The 10,296-nt window shown below is 66.6% G+C and overlaps 6 protein-coding genes across 6 annotated transcripts in view; 1 reads left to right on the top strand and 5 right to left on the bottom strand.

The window, feature by feature from the left end:
• Positions 1 to 212: 212 nt before the first annotated feature.
• AMSG_07711 (thioesterase) lies at positions 213 to 765 on the top strand (the record flags this gene model as incomplete). The annotated part of the gene is made up of 2 exons (XM_013900334.1): positions 213 to 712; positions 744 to 765. 2 exons carry the CDS (start codon positions 213 to 215, stop codon positions 763 to 765), a joined length of 522 nt encoding a protein of 173 aa, XP_013755788.1.
• Positions 766 to 1,103: 338 nt separating this feature from the next.
• AMSG_07710 (phosphoglucomutase) lies at positions 1,104 to 2,924 on the bottom strand (the record flags this gene model as incomplete). The annotated part of the gene is made up of 1 exon (XM_013900333.1): positions 1,104 to 2,924. The coding sequence occupies one exon, from the start codon at positions 2,922 to 2,924 to the stop codon at positions 1,104 to 1,106; it is 1,821 nt and encodes a 606-aa protein (XP_013755787.1).
• A 117-nt stretch (positions 2,925 to 3,041) lies between these two features.
• On the bottom strand, positions 3,042 to 4,498 carry AMSG_07709 (uncharacterized protein; the record flags this gene model as incomplete). The annotated part of the gene is made up of 2 exons (XM_013900332.1): positions 3,042 to 4,420; positions 4,474 to 4,498. The coding sequence occupies 2 exons, from the start codon at positions 4,496 to 4,498 to the stop codon at positions 3,057 to 3,059; spliced, it is 1,389 nt and encodes a 462-aa protein (XP_013755786.1). The 3' UTR covers positions 3,042 to 3,056.
• Positions 4,499 to 5,113: 615 nt separating this feature from the next.
• Positions 5,114 to 6,585, bottom strand: AMSG_07708 (uncharacterized protein; the record flags this gene model as incomplete). Its single annotated transcript, XM_013900331.1, has 2 exons — positions 5,114 to 5,716; positions 5,770 to 6,585. The coding sequence occupies 2 exons, from the start codon at positions 6,583 to 6,585 to the stop codon at positions 5,147 to 5,149; spliced, it is 1,386 nt and encodes a 461-aa protein (XP_013755785.1). The 3' UTR covers positions 5,114 to 5,146.
• A 960-nt stretch (positions 6,586 to 7,545) lies between these two features.
• AMSG_07706 (uncharacterized protein) lies at positions 7,546 to 8,575 on the bottom strand (the record flags this gene model as incomplete). Its single annotated transcript, XM_013900330.1, has 2 exons — positions 7,546 to 8,051; positions 8,557 to 8,575. The coding sequence occupies 2 exons, from the start codon at positions 8,573 to 8,575 to the stop codon at positions 7,546 to 7,548; spliced, it is 525 nt and encodes a 174-aa protein (XP_013755784.1).
• A 553-nt stretch (positions 8,576 to 9,128) lies between these two features.
• Positions 9,129 to 10,296, bottom strand: part of AMSG_07705 (uncharacterized protein) — a 1,597-nt gene continuing 429 nt past the window's right edge. Inside the window, exon 2 of the mRNA XM_013900329.1 lies at positions 9,129 to 10,206. Coding sequence (XP_013755783.1) covers positions 9,283 to 10,206 — 924 coding nt within the window. The 3' untranslated portion in view covers positions 9,129 to 9,282. The remainder of the gene's footprint in view (positions 10,207 to 10,296) is intronic.

Here is a 10,296-nt window from a genome sequence, read left to right as displayed (position 1 = left end):
GGTTGGGGGGGGGGGGGCGTGAGAGGGGGGGTGTCAGACAGGGAGAGCTGGAGGGAGAGGTTGGTCAGGAAAGGGGATCGGGTGGTGGTGGCGGTGGCGATGGCAGGGGGCTCAACCACGACGACCACGGCCACCACGGCCACCACCACCACCACCACTACCACCACCACGGTACCGACTGGCACTCCTCTAACTGGGCGCTGGGTGTGGTCATGTCGAAGAAAAAGGAGATCTTTACGCAGCTGCGGGTGCCTGGAGGAGAGGTCACAGAGTCCGATGGTGTGGTGTATGCCTTTCACCATGCTGGTGGCTCGGCGACCTCGTTTGTGCCCTTTGCTCGGGCGGCGCCTCGGCTGAGTTGGCGGGCGCTGCAGCTGCCGGGTCGCGGGGTGCGGATGAGCGAGGCTCATCCTTCGTCGGTGGCGGGCATTGTGGGCGAGGCGGTGGTGGCGATGGCCTCTGAAATGGGCGCAGGTGGCGAGTATGTGGTGTTTGGCCACTCGATGGGCGCCACGCTGGCGTACGAGGTGGTGCGGGCGCTGATGGCGGTCGGTGCCGGGAACGGCGATGGCAAGGCGAGTGGGGCCGATGCCGAGCTGGCAGCAGCGGTGGAAGAGGCGGCGGCGGCGGCTGGCGTGGCGATGGAGACTGTGTGCGCTCTGCCGATGCCCAAGGCGCTCATTGTCTCGGCCCGGTCGGCGTTTCCGGTCTCGTCGCTCCTCGCCTCGGAGCTGACGGACGAGGGCCTCACCTCGTACCTGGTGACGATGGGTGGGACACCGCCAGAGATCCTGGCGTCGAAGGAGTTTATGGAGACGCTCGTTCTGCCTGTCCTTCGCACCGACTTTCGGCTCATGCTCGAGTATTCCAACGAGCGGGCGGAGAGCCGCGGGGTGGACGTGCCGATGGCGATCTGCGCCGGGGCTCACGACGCGCGCATCGCGCCCGACGAGATGGAGGCCGAGTGGCGGGCGCTGGCGCGCGGGCCCTGTGCGGTCCACGTCTTCCGCGGCGAACACTTTTACTTTCAAGACGCTGGCGTGCTCGCCGAGTTGGTGGGCGTGGTGGGCGACGCGATGCGCGGGTGAGGCAGGGCGGTGCGACTACTCGCCCTTGGCAATGAGCCCGTTCTGCTCGGGCTTGAGGACGATGGAGACGATGGCGTCGTCGAGCTTCTTCTGGGCGGCGACGACGGCGGCCTTGTCGGAGCTCGCGCCCTTGACCTCGACGTAGCGCTTGAGCTTGGGCTCGGTGCCGGAGGCGCGGACGGTGGCGACGGCGCCGTTGGCGAACCACCAGGTGATCATGGGGTCGCCGACCGGGAGGCGGGTCTTGCCGTCGGTCTCACCGTCGTCAAAGCCAGTGGTCTGGTCGCGGACGCGGACGACGTCAAAGCCTGCGGCGGCAAAGTCATCGCGGGCGTAGGCCTCGTTGTCACGGACGGCGTCGAGGATGGCGTCGATGGTCTTGCGCTCGTGGCAAAAGTGGTACTGGGTCTCGATGTAAAAGTAGCCAATGGTGGCGTAGAGGCGGTCGAGCTCGGTGCGGAAGAGGCCGGTGGTGACGCCGCCGGCGCCGGCGGCGAGGCTCTGCCAGTACTGGGCGGCGAGGACGGCCGACTGGATGCCGTCCTTGTCAAAGACGATGGTGCCCGGGAGGAAGCCGATGGCCTCCTCGTAGGTAAAGACCACGTTCTTACCGGCCTCCTTCAGCTCGATGGCCTTGTTGCCCATGTACTTGAAGCCGGTGAGGGTGCTCGCGTACTCGGCTCCGACCGACTTGGCAAACGCCATGAGCGCCGACGACGAGACGACAGTGTTGATAAAGACGTGCGAGCTTGGGTCCTCGCGGGCAGCTTCCGGGAGCAGAGTCCACGCCCGAGCCGCAAACAGCAGGCCGAGCTCGTTGCCGTTGAAGATGTAGAACTCACCGTCGGCACCGCGCTCGGCGACGGCGAGGCGGTCGGCATCAGGGTCGTTTGCGAGGACAAGGTCGGCACCGACGCGGTTGGCGGTCTCGATGGCCAGCTTCAGCGCACCCTTACCCTCCTCCGGGTTGGGGAAGGTGACGGTAGAAAAGTCCGGGTCGGCCTCGGCCTGCTCGGCGACGAGGACCGGCGGCTCCTGCCCGACGGCGGCAAAGGCGGCGGTAATGAACGGGGTGCCGACGCCGTGCATGGCGGTGTAGACGACGGGCTTGGCCGCAGCCGGCGGCGGGTCGATGCGATGCGCGTGCGAGAGGGCGGCAATGTAGGCGGCGACGAGGTCGTCGTACACATCGATGCAGCCCTCGTGGGCGACGACGTCCTCAGGGAGGACCCGATCAAAGCCGGGAGCAAGATCACGGGTGATAGCGTCGGAAATGGTAGTGGCCAGCGGCGGGAGAATGGCGGCGCCGTTGTCCCAGTACACTTTGTACCCGTTGTCCGAGGCCGGGTTGTGGGAGGCGGTGACGACGATGCCGACCAGCGGGGCCGGGGCCGAGTCGAGCGGATGGGCAATCGAGTACGAGGCAAACGGCGTGGCCATGGTCTTTGACGGGAGGAGGACCGAGATGCCGGCGGCGAGGAAGACGCCGGCCGCCGTTTTGGCGTAGTGATACGACTCGTGGCGGCCGTCGTAGGCAATGAAGACCGCGGGCTTGTCCACGCCCTCGAGCACGCCGGTCTCGCGCATGACACGGAGCACGCCCTGGGTGGTCTGGAGGACAACCAGAGTGTTCATATGGGCAGCCCCAGCAGCCATCTTGGCGCGGAGGCCCGAGGTGCCAAAGGCAATGCGCGGGACCATGGCTCTGGCCACAGCCTCCTCGTCGCCGGCCTCCACAAGGGCGGCCATCTCGTCGGCACGCTTAGTGTCACCGACCTCGCGGGACCAGGTCGCCCACTGCTTGGCGGCATCAATCGTGGTGGAAGGGGAGGTCATAAGGGATAGGGGGGGAGGGGGAGGGAGTGGAAAGGGGGAGAGAGGGGGTGCCGTGTGCTGACGTCGACAGAGTCTGGTCGGCGGGTCACGGGCGGAGGGCGGTGGCCGGCGGCGGGCGGGGAGTTCATGGGTTTAGCGGGGTGCGGGCGTTGATGCAGCAAGAGCGGCGTCGATGTTCATGCCGGCAAAGTCAGAGAGGGTGCCGTGTCGGCGGAGTTCGAGGAGGGCGGGCTTGAGGGTGGAGGCGGCAAAGGCGGTTGCGCCTGCGGGTGTGGCAGCGATGTTCTGGATGACGACCGAGAGCGAGTCGAGATCCTGCGGATCGATGACGGGGACAGCGGTCGCGAGAGCGTCCATCCACTCGGGGGTGGCGAGGGCGGCGGCAAAGGCGGTGTCGGCAGAGACGAGCGAGAGGAGGACGGCGGCGAGTGGCGACCAGAGAGGGCAGACGGCACGGCCGGTCGCTGCGCCGCTCAGCGCGGCGAGGAACAGCGACGGCGCAGCGTGCTGGTGCAGGATCGCACGGACAGAGTCGCGCTGGACAAGCGAGCGCAAGACGTTGAGTGCGCCCGAGACCTTGTCGACGCCGCCGCGTGCGCCGATGACAGCGAGCGCGGCAAGCGCCTGGACCTCGGGCTCGAGCGCGGCGAGGTAGCTGTTGCGCGGCGCGGCAAAGACGTCGTCGCCGAGCTTGCGGACCGAGTACGGCGCCTTGGCATCAGATGAGAGCGCCGCCCGCTCGACGGCAAGCACCATTTGGAGCAGCGCAGCTTGGTCGTCGGCCGGCCGCGAGGCGGTGAGACGGACCGCAGGCGCGAGCAGTGGAGCCAAGCCGACCAGCTGGGCGCGCGGAACACGCTCGCCGGCCAGTGCCGCCGTGGCCACAGTCATCAGCGCCGCCGACAGCGCGTACGCCGCCCTTGCCGCCTTTGTAGCGCTTGATGGCTTGGACGGCGAAGCGGGTGTCGGCGACGGAGGCGTCGGGCCAGGAGACGCCGACGGCGGCGAGTGCACCGATGGAGAGGTCTTGGTCAGCATCAGCTTGTGCTCAAGCTTGGCGATACGCTTGCGAGCGGCTGAGAGCTTGGCCTCCGACTCTGAGGTGGCGGCCAGCTGCTTGGCGGCCTTTTCCTCGGCCTCGGCCTTGGCCCGTTTCAGCTTGCTGGCCAGCGCCCGAACCCGGACCAACTCCTCCTCCACACTCGCGAGACGGGCGCGGGTCCTACCCAGCACCATCTTAAACTCAGCCTCAACCTCGACCACCTGGGCATCGGCCTCAGCTTGCGCGTTGGCGACCATGCGCGCGCCGCGGAGGACCTCGTCCTCGCCCTGGCGCAGATCAAGGATCCGTTGGTGGAGGTCAGCCTCGCGGCGAGATACATCGGCCTCGCGCGTCTCAAGCTGAGCCTCGCGGGCTGCAATAACTTCCGACTTGTTCTGCAGCGCCGACGAGAGCGTCGCCAGCTCGATCCGCGCCGCCTCGAGCGCATGTGGGGCTGGCTCGGCCAGTGGCGCGACGACAGCCCGTTGACGCGGCGGGCTCGCCAACTGGCGATGGCTCCCGTAACGAGCATATACCTCATCCAGCGAGGAGCGGGCAGCGCGGGGAGTGGCTCGGAAGCGAGCTGACTCGTCCTGCTCATTGGAGTCACTGTACTCATCAGTAAGGGGCGAGGAGCGTGTGGGCGGGGAGGAGCGTGTGGGCGGCGGGCGGCGGGAGCGAGGCGGCGGAGGGTCGAGGCGCAACTCAACGCGGGTCTTTCCGCTCGACACCCGCTCTGACGCCGCCAGCACATCGTAGTAGTCCCCATCATCGTCGTCGCTGTCGTAGCGGGTGCGCGGGCGAGACATTCGGGACGATCGGCGAGACGTGGCAGGAGCGGGAGCAGGGTGATAGTAGTCGTCGGACGAGGCTGACGAGGCGGACTCGGAGCCGGAGGCATACCTCGCCGAGTAGCCCATCACGGACTGGGTAGGCAGTGAGTGGAGGTGGTGAGGGGGGTGGGTAGGGGGTGGAGGGATGGGGTGGGGTGGGGTGGTCGTACCATGGCTGTGCGGGAGAGGGCCTGGCGGGCGTGGCCGTGGCGGGAGGACATGGCGCGCAGTCAGGTGGGGGTGGTGCCAGTGGGCGCGAAGTGGCGGGCGGGGAGGCGGCGGGCGGCGAGGGCGGCGGGCGGCGAGGAAGGCGATCGGATTGGCATGAGCGTTTACTCGTTGGAGTGCTATGGGGTGGGTTGGGGTGTAGGTGGTGATGCGGGTGGAGGGGCGGAGAGGATGATGTGGGCGATGGAGGAGGCGGCGTCCATGCCGTAGAGGAGAGAGAGCATGTCGTCGAGGTAGTGGCCGATGTACATGGCGACGAGGCCTGGTGCGCGCTGGGCATCATCGCGAGCGGCGAGACGGGCAAAGGCGTCAGCGAGGGCGGAAGTGGCAGCGACGTCGAGGGCATCGGCAGCCCGAGCCGGAAAAGCGGTGACCAAGTCGAGATCAAGCCGACACTGGTGAGCTGGGCGGTGGAGCGGGCGAGCCAGCCCTGCGGCCGTAGCGCGGGCGTGCTGGCGGATGAGCCCGGCGTGGTGCTTGAGGTCGGGATTGCTGGCCTCGGAGCCGTAGACCGGACGAAATGGCGAGGTCGTCGGGGTCTCGATGACGCCCTCGGGCGGATACATGGTGCGGAGAGCAGCGCGGAGGGAGGAGTACGGGGCAAAGGCAAGGTGCGGCGAGGCAGCGGCGGCGAGGGCGTCAAGCAGCGACGCCACCGCCGAGCATGGGATCCGGGGCGAGAGCGGGATCTGGGGCGGCGCAAAGCAAGCGGAAGCTCCCACAGCGCATCCAGGTCCTCAACAAGCGCCACGCCCGACCAAAAGTTGACCGAGATCGAGGGGCCGTCCGAGTCAGCGAGGGCCGAGACCTGGTGAAAGGTGCCTGGCGGGAGGTAGAGGACGTCGCCAGCGACAAGATCGACGATCTCGAGCTCAAGCTTGTGCGAGCGGGCAAAGCGGGCATCGCGGTGCTGCATGTGGTGGCGGGGAAAGACGCCAAGATGGGGCCAGGCTTGTGACGGCGCAAGCGCAAACCGCTTCCGCCCGTGTAGCTGTGCATACACATTGTGGACCGGATCGTAGTGCAGCAGGGTGGTGGCGGACGGCGAGCCAGTCCAGAACTGGTGTCCGCGCGAGTCTGGATGCGAGCCGCGAACATAGACACCAGCAGCATCTGCATCGTCCAGCACAGCAGCAAGAGGCAAGAGCGGTCCGCGCAGATACGAGGCGTAGTAGTAGATCTCCGAGCCGGGGCTGTCGTCGTCGGCCACGTCGAGTGCCGAGATGGGCGGGATGAGGACATCGGCCAGAGCAATCTGGCTCGCCGGGCAGCATCCTTTGTAGAACCACGGGCTCTGTGACTCGCCAATCTTGGCCAGTACCTTGGTAGCCCTGCCGGCGCGAGCCATGACGGCCTCAGGTGTCCAGTCTCCAGCAGCGACCCACGCGGCCATCGGCGAGCCGCGGACGACGACAGGCAGTCCGGCGGCGGCCAGCTCTGTGAACGTCTCTACGCCATGATAGTGCACGACGGGGATGTGTGCGGTAGCAGAGGAGATGGCAAGGACGAGGACGAGGGTGAGGGTGAGGGTGATGAGTCTGGGTGGGCAGGGCGGCATGGGCGGAGAGGTGTCGGTCAATGACGCCTGTGTGTGTGGCCGGGGGAGGGGGGGGGGGGGGGGGGGGAGGGGGGAGGCAGCAGACGGCAGACTCGACTTGGCGCGAGGGCATATGAGTGAGGCCATTCAGACGGCGTTGTCTGCGCTCGCCGAGGCGGTGGCAGGATGGGACTACCACCACCTGGCGGTGTACAAGAGTCTGCAGGGTGTGGCGACGTTGGCGGAGCGGCGGGCATCGCTGGCGGCGCTGAGTAGTAGCGGGCCGGCGAGGCGGTCGGTGACGACGGCGGCAGCGTTTATGGAGGCTGGGGGAGTGGTCGGCTCGGAGAGTGCAGAGTCACTGACGGCGATGGATGGCTCGACGCTGCTAGATCGGCATTCCGGCGGGCGAGTGCGGGTGCGTGCGCGGATTCGCCAGAGGATGGAGTTGCTTGTGAGTCGGACCCGCAAGGCGGCCGAGCCGCTCGATGCCGTGTTGGAGGCGATGGAGAAGGCCGGGCGGGCGGCTGTGGCCGCGATTGAGACCGTGCTGGGGGTGGAAGGCGTGAACGAGGCGCTCGAGGCACGGATGCTCGAGACAATGGACGCCGTCGACGCGATGGTCATGCAGTACACGCGGTCGCGGGCGCGGAAGCGGACGCTGCTCGACGACGAGCTCGTTGTCGCGCTGTATGGCGAGGACGCGGACGTCGAGCCGGAGAGTGCCTCTGCTGTGGTGGACGCATGGGCCGAGTCCAACTCGCCGGCGTGGATCGACCCTGTCAACGTCGCCACGCTCACCGAGCTGGCGTACGTAGACGTGGGAAGTGAGGCGTAGGCATCAGGCACGGAGGGCGCAGTCGGCACCGAGGCGCAGCCGGCACGGTGGCACACACCCAGCAGATTGATTGGTGTTGATGCTTGTTCATTAATACATACAAAGCGGGTCCTCGCGTGGAATACACGCTCTCGATGGGACCGCTACTTGTACACGCTCTTGGGCCTGCGCTTGGAGCGAACACGGGTCTGACGCTGAAAGTAGAACGGCTTGCCGCTGGCGGGATCGGTTCCCATGCGCCAGAACTTGGGCAGCGGCCGAAAGTCGGCGTCAAACTTGGTGTACGGCGTTGTGGACGGGGGCCAATCGAGCGGGTTGTGCCGAGTCGGCGCCTCCCGCGAAGCCTCGTCGATGCGGCCGGCCAGCTCGTCGTAGCCGCGGCGTCCGGAGCGGACGCGCAGACACAGGACCAAGCCGACGGCCATGACCACGAGCGCAAGCCCGACAACCGCGCCGACCACAATGATCACAACCTTGCCCTGTCCGGAGAAGACCGGGGGCGGAGGCCGGGACTGGGGTGGCGGCGGCGGCGGCGGAGACGACATCAGCGTCGTCTGCGGCTGAGAGCGCGTCGACGAAGCCGCGCCGCGGTTAGCGGCAGCGTGCTTGGGCGTCGACAGCGGTGCGTGCGGCGGCAGCAGGTGGCTGTCTGCGGCGGAGCGCGGTAGCGCCCACACGCGCGGAGCGATGGATCTACAGATCAGTTCTGCAGACCCAGCACACTGCATCGTCCTGCACATCACCACGTGAAGTCGGGTGTCGAGAGCTTTGGAGGCATTACACTGTTGTCGTCGGTCGTTGCTGTGAGTCTACATGGAGGAGGAGGAGGAGGAAGCAGAAGGGAGAAAAAAAAGTTTCACCGTAACCACCGACCGCCATCCCCAGAATCCTCGGCGGGCAGCCAAAGGGGGGGAGGGGGGGCCGTGTGGACAAGGCGAGATAGCAAGACATCAGGTTGGAAAACAATTCTGATCTCAGCCCTTTGGGCTCATAAGTGTCCTAAGATGTATGTTGTATGTATTCTTTCATCATGTGTCTGCTTGGGTAGCCATGGGGTGGCTGGAGGGAGGGGGGGGTGGTGGTGGATGGTGGAAAATACGCGCCATCCGGGAGGAGGGGAGGAGGGGGGGAACCAAGGAGAAGGGAGGACGTACCAAACATAACACGCCCCATAGGGGCACACCCGGGCCAAGGGCGAGGGACTCAGTGTCCCTCTGCCCCGGGTTGGCCGGGTGCCCCGCAAGGACTAGAGTTCCCGCGGGTGCATCTCCGGTGGGCTCAGTCCGACTGCAGCGTCGGCAGCAAGAGCCACACCGTGAGTGAGATGGTGGCAGACGGCAAGAATAGCGATCCGACGGGAGTTGTGAGTTACTCGTTCGTTCGTTCGTTCCGAGGAGAGGAGGAGGGGAGGACTCGTTTGCTCGTTTGGGAGAAGTCGAGGAGGAGGAGGAGGAGGAGCGTACCAGAGAACTGTGCCTGTGCAAGGCGACGAGGCAGTGGTAGTGGAGAGGGAGAGGGAGAGGACGAGGGAGATGAGGACGAGGGAGAGGGTGGTGGAAGGTGGCATGGGTGAGAGGGTGGGGTGGGGGGTGGGGGGTGAGGTGGTGTGGGGTGAGGTGAGGTGGTGTGGGGGTGGGGGTGAGCGTGGGGGTGCTGCACGCGGGCTTGTGGGCTGGGGCTGGGGCTGGGGCTGGGGGGCTGGGGGGCTGCGGGAAGGTTGTGATCTTTGCGGGTGTACCTTTGACGGGTGAGACGGGGCGTGCAGAGATGTACAGGCAGGCCGGGGAGAGGGGAGGCAGGCGAGTTGGGGGATAGGGGGGGAGGGGGGGGGTCGAGCCGGCGAGCAAGGGGCGGAGCGAGGAGAGGTACAACAAGGCTGGCTAAAAGACCATGGTGTGGCACTCCTTGCAGTAGATCTTGGTGTCCGGGCCCTTGCGGAACTGCTTGATGGGCTTGCGGCAGCGGGTGCACTTGAAGCAGGCCGAGTGGAAGCGGGCGTCGCCGACGGCCACAGACTGCTGGTTAAGCAGCACGTCGATGGGCTCGTCGCAGACGGAGCAGATGAGGCCCTGCATGTCGAAAAAGTGGTAGCGGCAGATGGGTTTGCCAGTATTGGGGTCGAGGAACTCGTCCGAGACCATCTCGTAGGTACAATTGGGGACGGCGCACTGGAAGCACTGCGGGTGGTAGAACTGCTGGCGAACAAAGACAAAGCCGGTCCCGACATCATTGAGCTTGGCCAGCCGCTTCTCAAAGCGGCGCACGTTGCCTTCGGCCTCGTGGATCTGGCGCTCGACGTCTTTGGCCTCGCGCGAGCCGTCCGGGTAGAGGCCCTTCATGGCCTTCATGCCGTTGAGTGCCTTGTTCTCCTTTGTGATCTTGGCGTTGATCTCGGCGATTGCGTCCGAGTTCTTCTCCACAAGCTGCTTGGGGTCGACAGGCTCGGCGCACTTGGGGCAAACCGGGGCGCACTGCGGGTGGTAAAAGCGGCCGGCGAGGTCGATGACGTCGACCTCGGGCACATTGAGCCCGCACGTCTCGCACGGCTTGAACAGGCCCTCGCCAACCACTCCGCCGAGACCCGAGAGCCCGTTCATGAGCGAGTTAAGCGCGTCGTCAAAGCCCCCAAGGTCCACGTTGGTCGTCACAGACTTGGACTTGTCCGGCAACGGGCCCGAGAGCTCGGCCGACACGTAGTTGGTCGTTCCGGACGACGCCGTCGCCCGGGCCATCTCACCGTCATCCCACGCAAACGCGTCCATCAGACTGTCCAAGTTGATCGTATCCTTACGCGGGCGTGCCATCTGTCGCCGGCCAGAGAGGTGAGTGGCCATGGCGTGCCAGCGAGCGTGGGGAGGAACGCGTGAGCGCGTGAGGCTGGAGCGGGGGGAGGG

Source organism: Thecamonas trahens, assembly GCF_000142905.1.
Source record: "Thecamonas trahens ATCC 50062 unplaced genomic scaffold supercont1.37, whole genome shotgun sequence".
Taxonomy (NCBI): Eukaryota; order Apusomonadida; family Apusomonadidae; genus Thecamonas; species Thecamonas trahens.
This window is presented reverse-complemented; position numbering and strand designations above follow the sequence as displayed.